Source organism: Lepidochelys kempii, chromosome 7 (assembly GCF_965140285.1).
Source record: "Lepidochelys kempii isolate rLepKem1 chromosome 7, rLepKem1.hap1, whole genome shotgun sequence".
Taxonomy (NCBI): Eukaryota; Metazoa; Chordata; order Testudines; family Cheloniidae; genus Lepidochelys; species Lepidochelys kempii.
In genome coordinates, this window is record NC_136386.1 from 89,737,393 (window position 1) to 89,758,340 (window position 20,948).

At 42.9% G+C, this 20,948-nt stretch overlaps 1 protein-coding gene across 2 annotated transcripts in view; it reads right to left on the reverse strand.

The window, feature by feature from the left end:
• PRKG1 (protein kinase cGMP-dependent 1) overlaps window positions 1-20,948 on the reverse strand; it is a 903,020-nt gene that overhangs the window by 781,874 nt on the left and 100,198 nt on the right. Inside the window, exon 1 of one of the 2 annotated variants that reach the window (XM_073353691.2) lies at window positions 12,727-13,216. The exons of the other annotated variant lie outside the window; for it this stretch is intronic. Coding sequence (XP_073209792.1) covers window positions 12,727-13,037 — 311 coding nt within the window. The 5' untranslated portion in view covers window positions 13,038-13,216. Of the gene's footprint in view, window positions 1-12,726; window positions 13,217-20,948 lie in introns of those variants that run through there. 2 annotated transcript variants of the gene reach the window in all.

The following is a 20,948-nucleotide window of genomic DNA, read 5'->3' on the forward strand; positions in this document are numbered from 1 at the left end:
TTAACAGTGATTAATCAGCCACCCTAGTTTTTATGGTCCCAACCCTATTCTCACGGAAGACAATGGCAAAATGCCCATTATCTTTGATGGGAATAAGATTAGGCTCAATATACACTGTACACCCATTAGCTGTTTACTTTTTGTAAAACTAAGTTTGTATTCCCAGCATAATTTTATTATTTCCACAGGGACAAACTGTACAGCCTTCAGAAAGTGTTGGATCATATCAAAAAAGTTCTGTAATAAAATCACAAATGAGTTTGATTCCCCATAGTTTAAATTCCAGGGTATTACTAATTAAGAGGTCTCTTGGTTTTTGGTACTGTTTCTCTCTCTCTATGTGTGAAACTTGCAAGCTGCTAACTGTGTTAGTACATTCTAAGACAGAATCTGTTCTCAAAGCAATTCACACAGAGAGAGACTCAAAGCAATACTCTGTAACAACAGAAACAGCACCCAGAGACTCCCCGCCCTTTTGTTGTATTAACAATTGTGATTAAAATAGAGATAGAGGATGTATGTGGATGGATGCTTGGTGTGGATAATAACTGAATGATCAGGGAGGTGCCAGCCTAAGAATCCAGTGTCCATCGGCTGAAGGCGGCGTCAAGTGGAAATAACCAGAGGACCCCCGGAGGGCAGACTGGAATCCACCCAACAGCCTCAAGAATGGGAGAACCAAAGAACAAGATAACATCTAGCAGCACGGAGCCGTCAGGAATGTGCCATCCGCTGATTGATTCAGCAACAGCATGATGAAGCAATTCCCATAGAGTGGCATAGGAAGAAATTCCTATAAAAATGGACTCTAGAAAGTGAGAACTTTGGGGTCTGATTCTGCAAACCAACTTCCAGGAGCATCAGATGAGCAACTGACAAGGCCCTGCTCCCTCCTCATGTCCAGGCCACCTGGCCAGTGGCTTGGCATGAGCAACTCTAAGGCTGGTAACTATGATAACAACCTTGCAGAACCTGTGTGTGTGTGTGTTTGTATGAATAAATATGAGATTGAATGGAATGTTATAGCTATAACTAATTGCTTACTATGATTCTTTCTGGATTCACAATAAATGTGGTATTTTGCCTTTTTCCCTTTAATAAGATCCTGCTGGTTTTTATTTTATTGGTATAACAAAAGCATAAATCTGCTTTTGTTTCTGACAATTTTTTTAAAATCATTTTTGTTTTTACTATGGGAAAATAGCCAGTATAAAGTTTAACCGTTGTTAAAAAAGCATTCTTAGTCATATTCCCTGATTTGATTCCAATCAAATCATATCACAGAGAAGTTAATAGCATCTTTAATCATAAAAGCGGAGTGAATTGTTCGGCCATAGCTGAGTGAAGTAAGGTCCAACACTCAACTCAACGGCACTTCTCTGTAACCCAATAACTTTGGAGTGACATATCTAATCAATTGAAAATTTCAGGGAATGTTCTAGGCATCAAGGGGCACAAGCCCGTTGATGTTGGTGCAAATTTGAACTGCATGAAAGCCTGATTCTTGGGGAAAATTAGGACTCCCAGACTCCCTAATTGTGGGCAACCCTATTGGTCTTAGATTTAAATATTTTTAAAAAAAAATCTCAATTTTGGTCCAAATTCAGTCTAACATAATCCCTTTAATGCCTGATGCTATTTTGTATATCAACATGCGGGAGATCAAATTGGAGGCAATGAAAAACAGAGACAACTTTCACAGATAGGAAAATAAGACTTGTTATAGGATTTCCTGACCAGTTTTCCATAGTAGAAAGCTAGTCAGCTATCCCAAAATCTTTGCCAATTATTCAAACTTCTTTTAAGCTATTCAGTTATAAGAAAATTTTCGGCTGGCATTACTTTTAATTATAAATCTTTGTGTTTAGCAAACCTATGGCCATATTCTGTTCACTGTTCTCATGCAAGTAGTCCCATTGAAATTAAAATCACTATTTGTCTGACTAAAGCAATCAAAATTTGGCTCTCGATCGATTACCTAGCCCTTGTGATCCAGCTATGGGATAAAGAGCCAGGAACGACTGGGTTTTAATCCCAGCTCTAGCCTCTGACAGACTTGCTGTGTGACCTTGGGCAAGCTATTTAACTTCTCTGTGACTCAACTTTTCCATCTGCAGAAAATCCTCAGAGGGTTGCTGCAGTTTGTTATTGTACACAGCTTTTCATATGCAACATTGTATGTGTTCAGTATTACTATTAGCCCCCAAAATCTGGACTTCATGAGTTTAGAATTATAATAGGACCAAATCCTGCCAATCTTACTCAGATAAGTAGTCTCAGTCATGTGAATAATATTAGACCAAGGGTCTTCTCATACACAAAAAGTCTACTTTACAGCTTCATTCCAGTACTATTCGTCCATACAACTAACTGCATAGTGCCTTCTAAAATGTCTAGGATCACTTTTCCTAGTCCCTATGATGCACTTCCAGGACCCAGATTAATTAACTGTTATTGATTTGATTAGTCCTTATTCATGTTAGCAGGGCCAGATCTTGTAAAGGTGTATTAACCAGTCATCTGAAGATGTCTGCTGCTTCACTTTCAAGTCACAGTACACCAGATGTATAGCTGGGGAAAGTGGACATGGCCAAGTAGTTCTGCATTCCAGCGACCTTCAAAGCTCCTCTAAATTGCAGGTTTGATCCCATTGTGTCAATGGAATTACTTGCAATAAGGCCCTGATCGTGCCTTGCCCATGTGCATGTTACTGGTTGTGATGCATATTCCGGGTTATTTTCTGTTCTGTATCCAGCTTCCCCTGCTGCCATAATTGTTTCACAGAACATCACAAGCTAGTCCAAGGTTTGCCTGTCTGCTAGTTTGACTTTAATTATATAAGCAAAAAGACATGTTTTCCTGCCAAACCCACGTAAACCCAATGAAGATATCTTCTTTGCATGTAAATATGTACGTGAAACTTGTAGTTCAGTCATTATGGATTTCAATAAACTAAGTCTAAAAATGACAAGAGTATCAGTTGTATCAGCTTCCTCATACAGTACATTATCTAGGCACATGCACAACTGGCAGAGTGTGACTAATACATGTTATATTCTATAATAAACAATAACTCCAGAGGGGCAAAACTCACTGTTCTCATTTTTCTTCTTTGGCATGACAGTACTCTCTCCCTCTCTTTCCCTCCCATAGTTCTGAGGCTCAAGTTAGAAATGCTATCAAAGCCATAATTTACAGATTTGACTGGACAGTTAGGATGATGAACAGTATATCTCCAGAAGACTTCACACATTACCTGAAAAGGTATTACCCTTAGGCACAAGGCTTCATGCCACTGTCTCATGACTGTTCAAGAAAAATACCTGATATTTTCTTGAGCAAAGCATATTTATTACCTGCAAAATTGTGGCCAATTAACATGGAAATCACCCTCTCTCACTGTAATAGTTACATTGTAAAATATTTTAATTTAGAATAAAAGCATTATTTAAGGTAACTGTATAGAACTTTAATATTAAATGCATAACATAATGCATTAGGCTACAATCATAGAATATCAGGGTTGGAAGGCATCTCAGGAGGTCATCTAGTCCAACCCCCTGCTCAGAGTAGGACCAATCCCTAACTAAATCATCCCAGCCAAGGCTTTGTCAAGCCTGACCTTAAAAACCTCAAAGGAAGGAGATTTCACCACCACCACCACCTCCCTAGATAACACATTCCAGTGCTTCACTGCCCTCCTAGTGAAAAAGTGTTTCCTAATATCCAACCTAAGCCTCCCCCACTGCAACTTGAGACCATTACTCTTCGTTCTGTCATCTGGTACCACTGAAAACAGTCTAGATCCTTTGGAACCCCCTTTCAGGTAGTTGAAAGCAGCTATCAAATCCCCCCTCATTCTTCTCTTCCGCAGACTAAACAATCCCAGTTCCCTCAGCCTCTCCTCATAAGTCATGTGTTCCAGTCCCCTAATCATTTTTGTTGCCCTCCGCTGGATGCTTTCCAGTTTTTCCACATCCTTCTTGTAGTGTGGGGCCCCAAACTGGACACAGTACTCCAAATGAGGCCTCACCAATGCCCACATCCCTCGATCTGCTGGCAATACCCCTACTTATACAGCCCAAAATGCCGTTAGCCTTCTTGGCAACAAGGGACACTGTTGACTCATATCCAGCTTCTCGTCCACTGTAATCCCTAGGTCCTTTTCTGCAGAACTGCTGCCTAGTTGTTCGGCCCCTAGTCTGTCACGGTGCAAGGGATTTCTCTGTCCTAAGTGCAGGACTCTGCATTTGCCCTTGTTGAACCTCATCAGATTTCTTTTGGCCCAAGCCTCTAATTTGTCTAGGTCGCTCTGGACCCTATCCCTACCCTCCAGCGTATCTACCACTCCTCCCAGTTTAGTGTCATCTGCAAACTTGCTGAGGGTGCAATCCACGCCATCCTCCAGATCATTAATGAAGATATTGAACAAAACCGGCCCCAGGATTGACCCTTGGGGTACTCCGCTTGATACCAGCTGCCAACTAGACATGGAGCCGGTCATAAATATAAAGGGAAGGGTAACAACCTTCCTGTATACAGTACTATAAAAATCCCTCCTGGCCAGAGCACAAAATCCTTTTACCTGTAAAGGGTTAAGAAGCTCAGGTAATCTGGCTGGCACCTGACCAAAAGGATCAATAAGGGGACAAGATACTTTCAAATCGGGGGGTGGCGGGGGAGGAGGTTTTGGTCTGTCTGTTCTGTGTGCTTGCTGGACACAGATCAAGGAAGCAAGCAATCCAATTCCATTAGAATTAGCAAGTACTAGCAAGGGAATGAGTTAGCTTATTTTTGTTTTGGCTTGTGATTTTCCCTGTGCTGGGCGGAAGGTGTATTCCTGGTTTTCTTTTTGTAACTTTAAAGTTTGGCCCAGAGGGAAATCCTCTGTGTTTTTGAATCTGATTGCCCTGTACGATTATCTTCCATTCTAATTTTAGAGAGGTGTTTCTTTTACCTTTTTTTCTTTCTAATAAAGTTCTGTTTCTTTTAGAATCCAATTGGGGTTTTTTTAGGACACTAAAAAAAACAAACAAAAAAAACCACAAGGTTGGTCTGTGCTCATCTTGTTTATTCTCAAGCCTCCCCAAGAAAGGAGGGGGGGCTTGGGGGGATATTACGGGGGAGTAGGAACTCCAAGTGGTCTTTTCCCTGAGTTTGTCTAAATCACTTGGTGGTGGCAGCGTTACCTAATCCAAGGTACAAGAGAGAATTTGTGCCTTGGGGAGTTTTTAACCTAAACTGGTAGAAATAAGCTTAGGGGGTCTCTCATGTGAGTCCCCATGTCTGTACACTAGAGTTCAGAGTGGGGAGGGAACCCTGACAGAGCCATTGATTACTACCCATTGAGCCCGACAATCTAGCCAGCTTTCTATCCACTTTATCGTCCATTATCACCAACATGTACAGAAAAAAACAAACCATGGGATGAGGAAGTAAGCTTGAATTATTAGAAACACTAGATATATTAAAACTTTGCCAGGTTCTCTATATTTTACGATACCCTGCACAAATTCAGAACTTGTTTTGCTTCAAGTCACATCACTTCCACAAGCTTTACAGTCAATTTATTGACCACACAGTTTAATGTGATAAATCCTAAATCTGGTAATATTATCTGAAAATCACAAGGCAGGGTCCTGTGGGTTTTCTAGTGCTTTGACAGTCATTCAGATTCCTTCACACCAAATTGCTGGAGAATAAAATGTTAAATTAGAAACTAAGATTACCTATCCAAATTCATGTGATTTTATCCATGACATTTAGGTACAACAAATGTGTGACAAACATTTATTCCTAATAAATTTATTTTTCCTTAGGATTAACGTCCCTCTGTAATTAACGCCTCTGGTACTCCAGACATCCTTATTACATCTACTGTGCTTTACGTGCTATATAGCTGCTGAATACATTTTCATATGCTAAGACAGAGAGGAAAATAATACTTTGCTACTGACATTGATTAGATTAAGCTTATTTTCATCAGAGGTATTTGCAATTATATTAAACATGCATCTCGCATATAAAGCCTTTCCTTTTGCCATTCTTAGCCCTAAGAAATTATTAAATTACACTTTTAAAGGGGCCCTATCAGAAACAATTAGAAGTGTCTAACCATTTATCAAAGAATTTACAGTAAGAGGGAGAGATAAGCTACCAGTACCCTCCATCAGCCTGAATCCAGAAATGAAGAGGGCTGGTGAGGTGGCGGCAACTGGGCCAGAGCTTCAATGGAAGTTCAGAGATATACAGCCTTGGGGGTGAGAGGAGGGAGTAAAAGATGTATATACCTGGATTCTGCCAGTTTTGGGCCTCACTTTCCCAAATTCTATGGGATCAAAAACAAGAGTCACTCCTACTCTCCCAGAAAAATAGGGACCTCGGTGTGTTGGGGGCACAAGAGTGTGGCCAAAAATGCCTATCCAGAACCTGGATATGAGCAATTTCTTTTTACCCTAACCCCCAAACTATGCAAGCTAAATAGTAAACAAGTGTAGCTGCTCTTACTTCACTGTGGAATTGGGAGCCACAGCCAGCTTTTAGCCTGTGTGCCAGGGTCAAAAACATGTTTTTCATGTGGTAGGAATGGTTACACAGGTTTTCTAAACACCATAATTTGAAGCAAAAGTTTGCGTAGCTATAGGTTGGATTAGGTGCTGGACCCATTTTTTGGTGGGGGAGTGGGTGGAGGTGGGAAGGGGGCTGTATTGAGGAGAGCTGTGGCAAGGTCCAGATTTCCCCCTCCCGCCCCCCTTCTGTGCAGTAGGACTGGAGCAGGAAGACTTGTTCCCTGTATTTTTATTGTACAATTTGAAAGGGGCGGGGGGAAGAGGGAGGAGAAAATTGACACTACAATATCGGACTAGACCCAGGTAGTTAGTCTCTTCCCAGGTGTCGCCACCTCCCCTAGTCACCGCTGCTCGTTCGTTTCCGTCGAGCCTCGCAGAGCGGTGAGATCGACTAACAATATGAACCCGGATGTTTTGTAATTAACCAGACAAGGGCGGGTGGGGGGCGGACTGGGCTTGAGGGCGGGGGGGTGTCTCTCTCTTTTCTGCTTGTCTCTCTACTGGAGCCGTCTGTTTCAATTCGAGATCCAGTGTTGAGCTCCGGCTATTTGCCTTAAAAGGAAAAATATCTATGGAAAAACTTCAGCTGGCTGGGAAGACGATTGGGGGGGGGGGGGGGAGAGAAGGCTGTTACAGTCTGGAGCTGCGAGGGGTGGACGTCTTCCTACGATGCAACCTAGTAGTCACCATCGCAAATACCCAGGAGCTGCGTCGTAGGGGAAACGCTGCCCCCCCAGCAAAGAGGGGAATTAGCCGCTGCAGGATACTGATGACTTGCAAATACAGCACAAGCGGGGGCAGGTCTGAAGGGAGCTTTGAATGTGTGCAACCTTCTCCCCAAACTTCCCCACAAAACAGGCCAGGTCTCCTGTACTTCCCCGCCCACGACCATACCTTTAGGTAACCCAGGTGTCCAAGCTGAGGTGGGGGTGGAAATACCAGTATCCCCTCTCTCGCTCTGCTCCCCATCCTCAGCGCCTCCCTCTTCCCATTCTACACACACACAGTTCAGGTCGACTCCGCAGGAGAGTCTGGGACCTGCCGACCCCTTCGAACACTTCCCCAAATGCTAGTTTCCGGTCTTAAAGAGCTATTCTATTGCAGAGAGACAAAGGGAAGCCTTCCTGGGACTGTCTCACCTGGTACTGCTCCCCCCCATCACACGTTAGCTGTGGGAGGGGTTGTGAACTCTACCGAGAACATTCCCATGCACTGTCCTTCAGACTGAATAGCTGAAATATCTTGCAGGCAGCCGAGCCCGCAGCATACCGGATACTAACAGGAGAGAGCAGGGGGAGGCAGCAGCAGCTGCTAGCCAATTCAGACTGGAATTTCAAGCACCAAAGCTAGGATTGCAATAACTGGCTCGCCCTCGAAGCCTGGGGTGCCGCTTTCGCTGCGGGCTTGTTGCCTAGTAAGCTGTAAAGCGGCGTTCCGCTGCCAGTGCGCGCGGCTGGGCTGACGGGCGAACCCAGCCAATTCATGGGCCTGGGCAGGCACCTAGAGGAGAGAGGGCGAAGAGACCCGCAGGCGAGCGTTAGACACTGGTTGCTAGGATACGCTGGAGCTCCTCCATTGCTAGGCCGACAAGGAAAGAAAAAAAAAGTACCAGGCCTTCGCAGCCAACAGCAACAATAGAAACAGAGTCTGCTTCCCTCTGACCCCCTCCCCTCCACCCCCATCAGGAAACCAAATCCTAGTCTTCAGCGAAACAAGGAACACAAGCCTGGAAATGGGGCCCCAGCAGCCAGAGAAAACTGCCATTTGTATTCTAGTGGCAGCAGCTAGTGCCTCTGTATTAAAGGATCTGTTAGTGTTTCCATTATAAACCCCCTTTTCTGGGGTACAGAATTTGGCTGCCCCTCAAACTATCCCACTACCTCCTCTCAAAAGAGCCTATTGATGTCTTCATTGTCCTAGTGTCCATGGAAGAACTGAAAGGAGTTGGAGGATTTTCTCCTAAATGGCTATTAATGAATAAGTAAATTAAACACATAACTACACTTCTACCTAGAACTGCAGGGAAACGCAATAACTGCTGCAAACCTTGAGCCAAACAGTGCGAAATATAGAAGGCATGCTTGCCCTTCACCTCGTGTTAATGATTCCTGTCTTTTATTAAAGCCATGTGATCTCTACTAATTGTAAGAGGGTTATGGACATGCTGCAAGGGATATACAGCACTGAAATAATTAATAGGATGAGATGTGTAAGGTTTCACAATGGAATGAGTACTCTGTGGAATGATGTATTTTAAAATACAATCCCTTTTCCTCCTGAAGGGATGCAACAATCTTCTCAGTCAAATGTTACAGTCACTCAAAAGTACACATTATAGTTACATTCTTAAACTATTGAAAAAATTCAACCAAACTACAGCAGGAAATCACTCCCTTACCTAAAGAGGCCAGAGAGAATTAGAAGTGCACTCTTGCGAATTAGTTTCCTAAATAAAAGGATGCCAGCAAAGTACCTTATTTTGGTATGATTTCATGACACACACACCCTCCCCCCCGTCAATATTTGGATAACACAGTGAATTACATATCTTATTTCTGACTCTCACAACTGGATCTGAATTGCCCTTAACCTTGAAGGGAAAGTGGTTCTTATGCAAGATATTTCTGTAAACTCTGAATGGTGCTTTCTAAACCACCTTTTTCTTTAAAAAAAGAAGAAAAATTAGCCACAATTACTAAACTTGACCTGGTTGTACACAGGGCCTGCAGACTTGGAATTAACTTTTTAAAAGTGATATGACTGGTGTCTTGGTTTATTAGATTTAGACAAAGGTGCTGTATATACACTACACAGATATTTAAAAATATCTCCACACAAGATGTGCTCACATTCACTTGCTTAAAAGGTGGTAATTTAAACCTATGTATATAAAACAATCTGGATATTCATAATCAATAACCCAATTATTTAAGGTTTCAGAGTAGCAGCCCTGTTAGTCTGTAGCCACAAAAAGAAAAAAGGAGTACTTGTGGCACCTTAGAGACTAACTAATTTATCTGAGCATAAACTTTCCTGATCTTGTATTACCTATCAGAGTTATTGCATTATGTCACTTTCCAAGAACCACTTCAGTGAATGTATAGCTCACTTTCAAACTTCCAGATCTGTTAGCCACTTTGTTTTTCACTTCAGCCAGACTGAGGGACAGTGCAGACCTATATTATTCCTTGCTTATTATGCTTCACTGACACAAATAAAGAGAGTCTTCAAAGGCTTTTCTATGGGAAATCCGATACAGACTGGAATGAATACAAGGGCCACGTGTCAAACTGCTGGAGTGCCCTGCTTCATACTTCCCACATCAGAAAAAGTAGTACAAGAATGGCCTAAATAACCCATAAGCCATGCTGTTGTGAGAAATCCCCGCCCGCCCCCCCCACCTTCCTTTCACTAACCGCTCATACCGTAAGGAAAATGCCAGCTATAAACATCAGACAGATATGACTTAATGAGGCCCCTCTCCCCTTCCAGCCTTTGACTAGCTTTAGTGGGGGGGGGGGGGAAAGGGGGGGGAGAGAGACTTCCCAGAAGCAGGGATTCTGAGTTTTAACTCTTAATGAGACACATTTGATGGTTACAGACCAGACAAATACATTTGGACACGTCAAATAATAAAACAAAACATTAGGCAAGCAGTGAACTGAATCTAACAGAAAGAGGCTAGCCTATTGTAATGTGTACAAGAGACTCAATGCTAGCTTTTAGTATTGGGTATATATTTTACTTAGGAGATATTTCCTCTAGCAGATTTGCTTCACCCACACAAATTCCTACTCACCTTATGGTCTAAGAGAATGTTCTAAGTTAAGATATTGAACTGCAAACCTTTTTTATATATCAAAAATGAAAAATTTCCAAAATGACTTAAAAATAATCGTGCTGATAACACATTAAACTGCGTGTGGTGTTCTGATATAAGACATGAATTAAAGAGTATACAAGCTTTTTCGTGATTATGAGACCAAAACACATCAACATTTATTGGGGAGTGAAAAAGATATTAAGCACTGTATGGAGGATAGTGTCTCTCTTCCATACGTGCTCAGTTTTCTCACTTAAACCAATTTGCATAGTCTGTGACGGCAAGTGTAAAACAAGGATAGATGATCTCCCAATTTTATTTAAAGCTTGAAAGAGATTTATTGCAACTGTCCCTTCATCTAGTGTGTTGACAACCAAACCAGCACAGTGGCGAACGTCACAGGAGTAGCTTTCTCCCCTCCTGAAAAAGCTCGCAAGCGCGGGGAGGAGTAATATCAAGAAAGGCAGGGCGTTACTCAGAACGTGAGTCTGATGGAAACCTGCGCATTGTTTTCAACCTTAGGCTCTTCCCCACTTGTCCTGTAGTTGGGCAGGTAAGGAACTCCCCACACCTGTCACTCACCCACCAACTTCACCTCACCTCTCACTCTACATTACACCGTCAGCAAAGCTTTGATCGGCTATATTTTTCCTTGACAAGAGGTCTCTTATTGGTGTTGATCGTTGTTCACCCCAAACTAATTATCTCTCATTTTATCTTTTAACAAATTTAATTGCTTGATATTTGTTACTCCAAAGCTCTCCATAAAATGCCACAGAACTATCCAGGGAACTGTTAGTTTATCACCTTCTCCTTAGCCAAATGTGCCTAAGTAGACAAGGCCACATGCCTCATTAGATACACAGGTATGTCTGCCAATACCTTACAAGACTAAGTTAGAAGTGGGGTGAGAACTTGTGTCGCCAAGTAAGCGTTATTAGCTGAGCTACAAAAACTGCTCCTGGAGCTCAAAAATCAGCAGACACTCCCTTCTAAACAGCATCCGCAAATACCTACAGTCCCTGCCCAGTCAAACCATGAACACCTTCTCTCACTCCAAACTGAAGGGGAGATGCTGCATGAGGAGCACCAGTGAAAACACTTTACACACCCGAACCAAGGACGACCGCCAAATTTTCAGCAGTCAAGTTACAGCTAGAGCAGTCTAGTTACAAAATGATGTAGACAAAGACTATTGCGGATGGAAATAAAACCAAAAAAAGCAAGGAAACAAACACTCTTCCCCTCAGCCCTTCACTCCTGTTGCGCATAGACAGTGTAGGAGTTTCCCAGTGCCGCATGACAACATCTGCTCCAATACTTAGCCATAATTGGCTCAGTGTATACATGCAACGCAACTTTTAACCTCGGAATTTCCTTGGTTGAGACACTTGTATCACAACCTCGGTGATGACTGAAATGCAGTATAGCGACTCTTGCGTGTCGGATTTATATTTTAAATCTCCTCTAGTAGTTCGGTAGGCTTGGCTGCTAAGCTACAGCCAGGAGCCAATTTTTATATCCAAGTTCTGCGTCCCGGAGGATGATGTTTAAACCTAAAAATGTGCAAACTTAGCTACCTGACAACAGCGCCAGCAGCCACAGCTCAGATACTGCCTTGACCTCAGGAAACATGCAAAGCAGTTGTGCAGAGCGCTATGAAACCAGTAACACTAAGGATCTGCGTCAGATAAGACCTTTAAAAACCCCACACTTGTCAGATGCAATACCAAATTAAAAAAAAGAAAGAAAGAAATCACGAGACTGGATTTGCCTGTCAAATTCTGGGTGCTAACTATAGCAGCTCAGGAATTAGTAACACCTTTCTTAGAGGGGAAAAATAATCAGGAGAGTCAATTCTGTTTTGCTTCATAGAGTTCAAACGCCAACCATTCAGCAATGCGGACAAATTCAGGGCAGAAACCATGAGCACAAAAACAGACATAAAAACGTACCACATTGGAAAAGACAGTCTGATGAAGCAGGCGTTAGCGGGTTTTTTTTTTTTTTTTTTTTTTTTTGGAAGGGCAATTTCACCCCAGTAATAGGGAGAATGCGCTTTCCCCCTTCACGGTCTAGGAACTCTGCTCACAGTGGGTTCGGGAATACCTGGACCTCTGACAAAGACACCACGGAATAGGGATGCGAGCAGTTACCGTGGCTGAAGAAATGTGGGCAGCCCAAGAGAAGCGTTAGGAGGCATATTTCTGAGAATGAGAACAGAAATGGAAAGCAGAAGGTGCAGGACTCGTCTAAACAAGTGGATGGACAGACAATACAGAGACCATTCAACTACCAAAGACAGGATGTACACAACGCTTAAACCCTGCTTACTGTGGGCTCTTGGGGTAGAAGGGAAGGGTGACATGGCTGAGATCCTGGATGTCAAATGCGGTGGGCTCGGCTGAAATTGCCTGCCTCTTGGTCCTGTGTTCCCCCTGCAGGGTGCTGGAGGTTTGCTGCTGCGCCTGCTGGGTGGCGGGCCGGATCACCGAGCGGTACTTGTCCAGCTCGTTTTGTAGTTTCTGGATCAGTTCGTCCTTCTGATCCAACTCCAGCTCCAGCTCGTCTATGAGAGCATCCCGCTGCCTCAGCTCCTCGATTTTCTCCTGCAGCGCGTACTGTAAATCCCGCAAAGTGCCCATACTCCTCCTCGGGCCAGGGGCGCCTTCCTCCGCAGCCGGTCTCTCCCCCGCTCCCAGCAACTTTCCCCGAAGTAGCCGCAGCTTCCCACTTCAGCCAACTTTGCCGATCGCTCCCGATCGACCTGCCGCCGGCAGATTCCGCTCGCCCTTTAAACACGCCTCCAGCCTGCGCCGGCTGGCTGGGCGATTTGGCAGCGAGCCGCGCTTGAGCTACGGAAGGAGGATTAGAGACATAATCTTAAACGGAACCCCACCGGCACCACTCTACCGGAGGCTGGGTTGTTAAGGGTGATTTCGATCTGCCTGCGTCAGGCTAGACTGGAGAGAGCCAGAGCCAGAGCGGGGCGGGGGAGACCGAGAGAAAGGGGCGTCTGCAGGGTGCCGCTGCACAGGCACGGCCCCTAGGACTGTGGCACTGGTAGGGCTGCTTGAAGGCTAGCGAGGTTTCCGAGCCTCTGCCCCGACACTGTTGTGGAAGCGGGGGCATCAGAAGGCGATTTTGCATTCCAGCCGCTTAATGCTCAATGCCACGTTTTCGGGGCACGGCCGGCAGCCGACAGGGCTGCAGTTCGCTACAGGTTGAGATTCCACCCGTTACACTTCCTCAAATAAAGAAATACATCATCAGGCTGCTAAATCTACTCCAACTGCAGAAAAAAATCTTCGCGACTTGATCTGTTTCTACCCAGTACAGTTACAGTGTAGGATCTCTTTGCTTCCCCCTTTCCTAGGCATTCAGATTTTACAGCCATCACTTTGTTCATTAATTCACTGTCATTACAACTATTAGAAATAAGCAACTACGGTTAATGTTTCACAGTCCAGTAAGTCGGTTTTAAATTTAGAAGAAACTTAAACTCTCATTTAGCCTGAAACAGACTGCTAAGCACAAGATCCGCTCATAGTGTTACTGAGGGTGCCTATTAGATCTTGCAGGGGTTTGGCCCACATCCCAAATTGCACAGCATGAATAGGGAACAAGTATAGTCACTCCTACTGCATTCCCCCCCACCCCACCAAAAAAAAAAAAAAGTGTGTACCCTGGCACATCCTAGTGCATGGATGCTTCAAAAAAAAAATTGACATCACTTGAATCTTGGTGGATTCTGCTCGTGCTGGGCACCAATCCCCAAAATACCACTACATGAATAGAGAACAAGCCACTTGGTTCATAAAAGTTTCTGGTCTCTGATGCATTCCAAGAGAATAAGGGCATAAAAATGTTCCAGTAGCTGTATCCAGGCAGTTTTTATCCCTCATCTCCCAAATTCCACCGCATCCGTAGAGAATGAGTGTTATTCTACTGCATTTAAAAAAAAAAAAAAAGCCAGACCAAACCAAATTCCAACTGAACAACAGTGCAAAGAACCTGGCATCTTGGTCCTGCCAATTTTTGACAGCAACCACCCCATTTCCACTGTCCAGTAAAGTCACAAAATCTTTTGGCCCTAAATCCCCATACTGTAAGTAAAAAAAAAAAAAAACTTGGCTATACCCTGCTGGATCTAGGTGTCTATTTGGATTTTTCACATGTTCATGGGCCAGGATGTATCAGTTGATATTTTTATAATGGAATCCGAGCAGACACACTTGGCTTCTACATGTGCAATAGAACTTTCTCCAGATCTAGCAAAACCCAGGCACAAAATGTGTGTTTTAGCTTGGTCTTGCAAATGGTGTGCTGGAGCATAGATTTTCTTGTCTAGTAGAGCAATGATATAGGTTTGGACAGGACAGTACAACCTGGGGGTTGGTGCCAAAAATGGAAGGATCCAGCAGGGCTCCATGCACAGGCAGCACTTGTGCTCTATCGCAATTATACAATTTAAGGGTTTAGGGACAGAAGTTGCCGAGATCCAGGTACTGGATGTGGGTTTTTGCAGCCCTCATGTACCAAGATGTGGTATGGTTCAGTTTTTGTCAGTGCAGTAGAAGTGGCTACATCTGTTCTCCTTTTAGGCATTAGAATTTTGGGGCAAAGCTCCAAAATTAGTAGAATATAGCAGTGGTAGGGTGCCATAAATGGATGTTTGAGCCCTGACATCTTACCGCATGAGTGCTGCAAACTTTGTGTGTGTGGTAGGAGTGGCTAGACTTGTTCCCTCTTTTGAAAGTATAATTCAGGGCACATGATTGAAAATATACAAGATACAACAAACTGCAGATGGATCCAGTTTTTAATTTTTCTGTTGTTGATTATGGTCATTTGACTGACTCCACGATCCCAGCTTTCCACCTGCTGATGGTCTCTATAATATTAAGAAGAATGAAGAGCTGGGGGGGAGGGGGGGAAATACTTCAGAAATCCTGTATGCAAAGTATTTTTTAAAGGGCTGGACACTTACCATAAATATTTTGTGAGCCTCTGTGCTGCTTGAATATATTTGGTCCCCTATATAATTTTCAAGGAACAACTTTGGGTTACACGTAATGTTCAAATACCATTTCAAATAAATATACAGCAGTTTAAATCTTTTGACTCTGCATTTGTGTTAAACCCAAAAGTGATGCAATTTAATTTGTCTTTGCAAAATATGGACATTTTCTAAAGTGCTTTAACTTCAGAACCAATTGTGCTGCATATTTTACCCCACTTAAATAAAACCTGCACAATTTACTAAGATTCACAACACCCAATACTATCACAATATTTCAATTTTAAAGTTAAGCAGATATACTCTGTTTACAAACTAGAAACCAATGTTAAAATGGATGTAGTATGTGTTTATTTTTCATTTTCTTCTCTATCAAATTGGACACGGACACCTAGATAATGGATTAAGGCTGTTGACTCAAGCCAAGACTTCAAAACAATTGTTACACAAAATGAAAATTGTTCTATATAACTTTTGAGTAATAAATAACAAAGCTACATAAAATTATTTTATTTAGATTTCATTAACAGTGCATAACCTACAATCTAGATATCTGTATTTTACTTGTCAGAGAAAAGACATCCATGAAATTACACTAGATCAATAATGCTGGCAAAGGTGTAGAAGGTCAGGACTGATGTGTTTTATGAAGCATCATACGCACCATGCTCTGAAATAGGTTGACAGCAATGGTTATAAAAGTGCACACATCTTCTGCTTACTCTGTTGCTTAAGCCATTGCTATTGGCTTCTCATTTTTATGAGCAATAAAATTGGTTACTTTGAATTATTTCTAAAATAAAAAACATGATTATGCATAAAGGACAGGCTCTTGTGGTAGCCAAGGAAACCATGAGATCCAAAGACAGTCTGAGTGACACATTGCAGCAAACAAATAATGTAACAAATAAACGTAAGGATAATATTATCCCAAAGAATCCCAATGCACTTTACCAACTATCAGCCAAATCTTCCCAGGTGATCAACTCTGAAGACTGTTGACATTAGCTTAATAGCATTTGTTTTCTAATGTCCTAAGGACACCAAAGGGCAATTGTGAAATCAGCATGTATCTCCTTTTTTGAATCTCCGGGGCAGCTTATGGGTTAGTGATCTCATTTGTGTTCTCAGTGACAGTTGTCTTTGGGGGACCTGGAGGGCTGTCCCACTCAAAAATAATTTTTAAAAAATTCTACAAAAAAATGTGCTTGTCATGAGGCAGCCCCACCTAGAGCACCCTCCATGGCAGGCTGCACCATGACAGACACACTGAACTCAGTTTTCCTGTATCATAGACCCCACAAATAGTTTAAAGTGTTTTTCTGAGTATAAAGAGCCCTTGGAGAGTTAATTTATCAGAAGAGAAAACCCTGTGTATATGAAGTCCCAGCACTATAATCTAGGCAATAGATCTAATACAACCTCAACATCCCTGATCGCACCTGGCTCTCTGACACAGCCACAGCAGCACTCACCGTGCCCGGGCTGTTCGTTGTAGTCTTCTCCAATCCTTCTACCAGGGAAGCCACTCCAGCCCTTCCAATTGGAGTACAAGCCTGCTCTTCCTACAGGAACCCCCACAGCCTCTTGGCTAGGAGTATCCCTCACGCACCCTGGCTTTCTGGTGGTTCCTCTGGGTCCAGCTCTCCAGCCCTGGAAATGTAAGTGGGTAAGTTCCTTCACTGCTCCCCACCTTCAGCCCTCAAAAGCTGTTGGCTCCAGCTTAAAGCCATCATCCCTTGTTTATTTTCAGACTTCAGTCCTTTCCAGCCTTTGCTCTCTGTGGCTCAGGAAGGACAGCAAACTGCCCCTTCACTGGTTTCTTAGGCCCTAGCCCTTTTCAGCCTTCTCCCATTGGCTTTAGCCCTTAAAAGTCAGCCAGCTGGCCCCTCCACTGTCTTCCCACTCATTCCTTTTTTTCTAGACAGCTTTTCTGCTCTCTGCAGTTGTCTACACAGACTTCCTTGATTCGCCTGATTTTTCTTGGCTGACTCACTAGAATTCTCGCTCACTGGGTCACTCCCTAATCTTTTATAGCCTCCAGTTGCTGCCCCATCTTCTTAATTGGCCAGACAGGGAGCACCTGTTCCAGTACAGGGGTGCCAGACCTGCTTCATTTACAGGGGCCAGCCACCTTATCACAGTGCTTTAATCCCAATTCTCTGTGCATTTCGTAAGTATTAAGTGAATAATTTAACGCTTCTATTTTCCAGTTGAGGAATCCTTGTGAGGCACCTACCTTAGAGCTCCATGGTGTAGAGCAAACCACAGTAGAAGAATGAGGCACACAAACAAAAGGGCCTACAGTTAATGAGTTCATGTGCAGCTACGTACCCCAAGGTAAAATTCTGATTTTAGAGTGGCCAATTAGTTTCCCTTAAGTATCTGCTCTAGATGCTGCACACATTAAATGTTGCCATACTCTCATAGGTAAGGCAGTGGTCAAATGAATGAAAACAAAAAGGCAATTTATACACAAGAAGGCTGCAACTTCTTTGAGGAACAGAACCAATTCTAGCTGTAATCTATCTATCTTTGGCAGTGTAAATCTTTGTAAGAGTAAGTGTTCTTGTGGATCCCCCAAGTCTATTTCAGATCACATAGCTGTAATTTCATGTCCAAAAGGGCTAGCACTCAGAAACATACTCATTATCTAACAAGACTTCCAATCTTTGGCCCGAAAGAATGAGCCCACCACAGAGGACACACACCTCTGTTCCTGAAAGTAGGGATTATACATCCCTTTAAAGTTGGATGGTCCTTATTTTCCTAGCTCCTGCACCAGGATTCAGAATAGTCGTTATATTCCTAGCTCCTCTGTTTTAAATGGCATTGCTACTAATCCTTCTGCAAGGATTGTCTGTCAACAGCCGCAGCTAGCACTTCCACTTAACGGCCATCCTCCAGATTGAAGACAGATATTTTAAAACCCTTCAATCAGAATGAAAATATGCACCTCTCAATGATCAGATTTGACACCATCAGGCTGGAACAAGCCAGAGTAGCTGAGAGGTACCCCCAAGAGCCAGAGCTGCATGGAGCTGCACGGTTTATGCATGCCTAAATATCCTCCTCCAGCTGGGGATATTTTTTCTGGTTTAATCCACTGCAGTCCTGTTACTGGCTCCTCTCCAAACTATTTGTAGGAGGAGATCAGACTACAGTTTTAAGTAGGAAGCAGGGTTTATGAGATCTGAACTGCTGGGAGTTTATAGGACATTTTCCCACAAGCAGTAGAAATACGGATACACAATGCCAGAGTTCTGTAAATAAATATCACATGTATCTCTAACTACCAATAGAATGGAACCACTTATGAAATGGAATACATTACTATTTAACAGTGTACAGCAACACTACATTACAGTTTAAGTCAAGAACTGAAGAGCAAGCCCTATTAAAACTACAGGTGGAAATTCAGATAAGTAGTGTGTAAGTAAACTGGAATTTGATTCACACTGGAATTCTAGCAATAAAAAGTGCTATATGATCTTTGGTGACAAGTGGTCATTAGTTTTACATTTCATCAGAAAAGATGTATTCTGTCCCATCTGAGAGATGATACCTTCAGCTTCACACTGCTCCCTTATATCATTATTTTGGGGTACTGACTCAGAGGAAAGAGTGCCACCTACTGAAACACCAACACCATTCCCCTGCATATGAGTTTTTCCTGAAGTCTCCAAGGAGGGGCTAACCAAACCTGACCTGGTTTAGTTTAGGGGATCTGAGAAGATCACAGTCCAAGATGTTATGTCTGCAAATTATCATTACATCCTTAAATTAATAAAGTCTACAAAGGTTAGATTCAGGATACCAACAGGACTAAAAAAACAAGTAGGAGAAAGAAAGCATGGAACCTGACCCTCAGTCTCTCCCTCTAGTGCACCTACACAGAGGGTATCCAGAATGTCTGTGTTTTCTCTCCTCCAGCACAAATGGGGTATGGGGGGAGGGGTCAGCAAGGTCATGGGCACTCCACACCCTAGAGGAGGCATGGTCAGGTGGGTTTGGCTCTGGATCTGTTCCCTGTGCACATTTTCTTGTAAATGGAGGATAGTACTGCGGGGAGCGGGGAGGGGAGGGGAGGGGGGAAAGCACACATTATGCCTTATAAAACAGTGAAGCATTGTCATTTCTGAGCATATTCCCCAGTGCTCTCAGAAGCATTCTGTCTGCTTGTGTCCTTCACAGAATGCCTCCAGCAACTCCCATTCAGGCTCTACACCCCCCCCGCCCTCCGTTGCTACAGCACAGCACAGCCTCTCAAAGGTATAAGAGAGCCATACAATATGAATCAGATTAATGAACTAGGAATCAATTCAACTCTAGGAGTTAATAGTGTGGTTTCTGTAGTTACTGGTTCATAGAAGTCTACTTTACTAAGACTAAGTTACAATAACTCTCACCCTTTTTTAATGATGGCAGGCAGTGTATTTTTCCTTTTTCTCTCCTAAATAAACATCAGTAGTTCATGATATTTATGATTGAGGAAGTTTCTGGACTTTTTTCCTTTTCCCAGTAAGCGCTATTAAATGAATATATGGCCAATACAAAAACTAAAGTCCACTCCCTCCTCCACTTGGAGGAACAAGAAAGAGAGAACACAGCTGTCCAGAAAAGCTAGAATCTTTTGCACTGAACAGTGCACCTTAAACACCAATGATTCTTATGTGCTTGAAATCATGTCAGTGTCTCATGATTGAATGTTATTATCTTATGGTTGTAGGGGGATTCAAGGTCCTTTTTTAGTATGTGGATTCTTTCAAAAAGAAAAGGAGTACTTGTGGCACCTTCGAGACTAACAAATTTATTTGAGCATAAGCTTTCGTGAGCTACAGCTCACTTCATTGGATGCATGCACTGGAAAATACAGTGGGGAGATTTTATATACACAGAGAACATGAAACAATGGGTGGTACCATACACACTGTAACAAGAGTGATCAGGTAAGGTGAGCTATTACCAGCAGGAGAGAAAAAAAAACCTTTTGTAGTGATAATCAAGGTGGGCCATTTCCAGCACTTTACAAAGAACAGTAGGAGGGGAAATAAACAAGGGGAAATAGTTTTACTTTTGTAATGACAGATCCACTCCCAGTCTTTATTCAAGCCTAAGTTAATTGTATCCAGTTTGCAAATTAATTCCAATTCAGCAGTCTCTAGTTGGAGTCTGTTTTTGAAGTTTTTTTGTTGAAGAATTGCAACTTTTATGTCTGTAATCAAGTGACCAAAGAGATTGAAGTGTTCTCCGACTGGTTTTTGAATGTTATAATTCTTGACGTCTGATTTGTGTCCATATATTCTTTTACTTAGAGACTGTCCAGTTTGGACAATGTACATGGCAGAGGGGCATTGTTGGCACATGATGGCATATATCACATTGGTAGATGCGCAGGTGAACGAGCCTCTGATAGTGTGGCTGATGTGATTAGGCCCTATGATGGTGTCCCCGAATAGATATGTGGACAGAGTTGGCAACGGGCTTTGTTGCAAGGGTAGGTTCCTGGGTTAGTGTTTTTGTTGTGTGGTTGCTG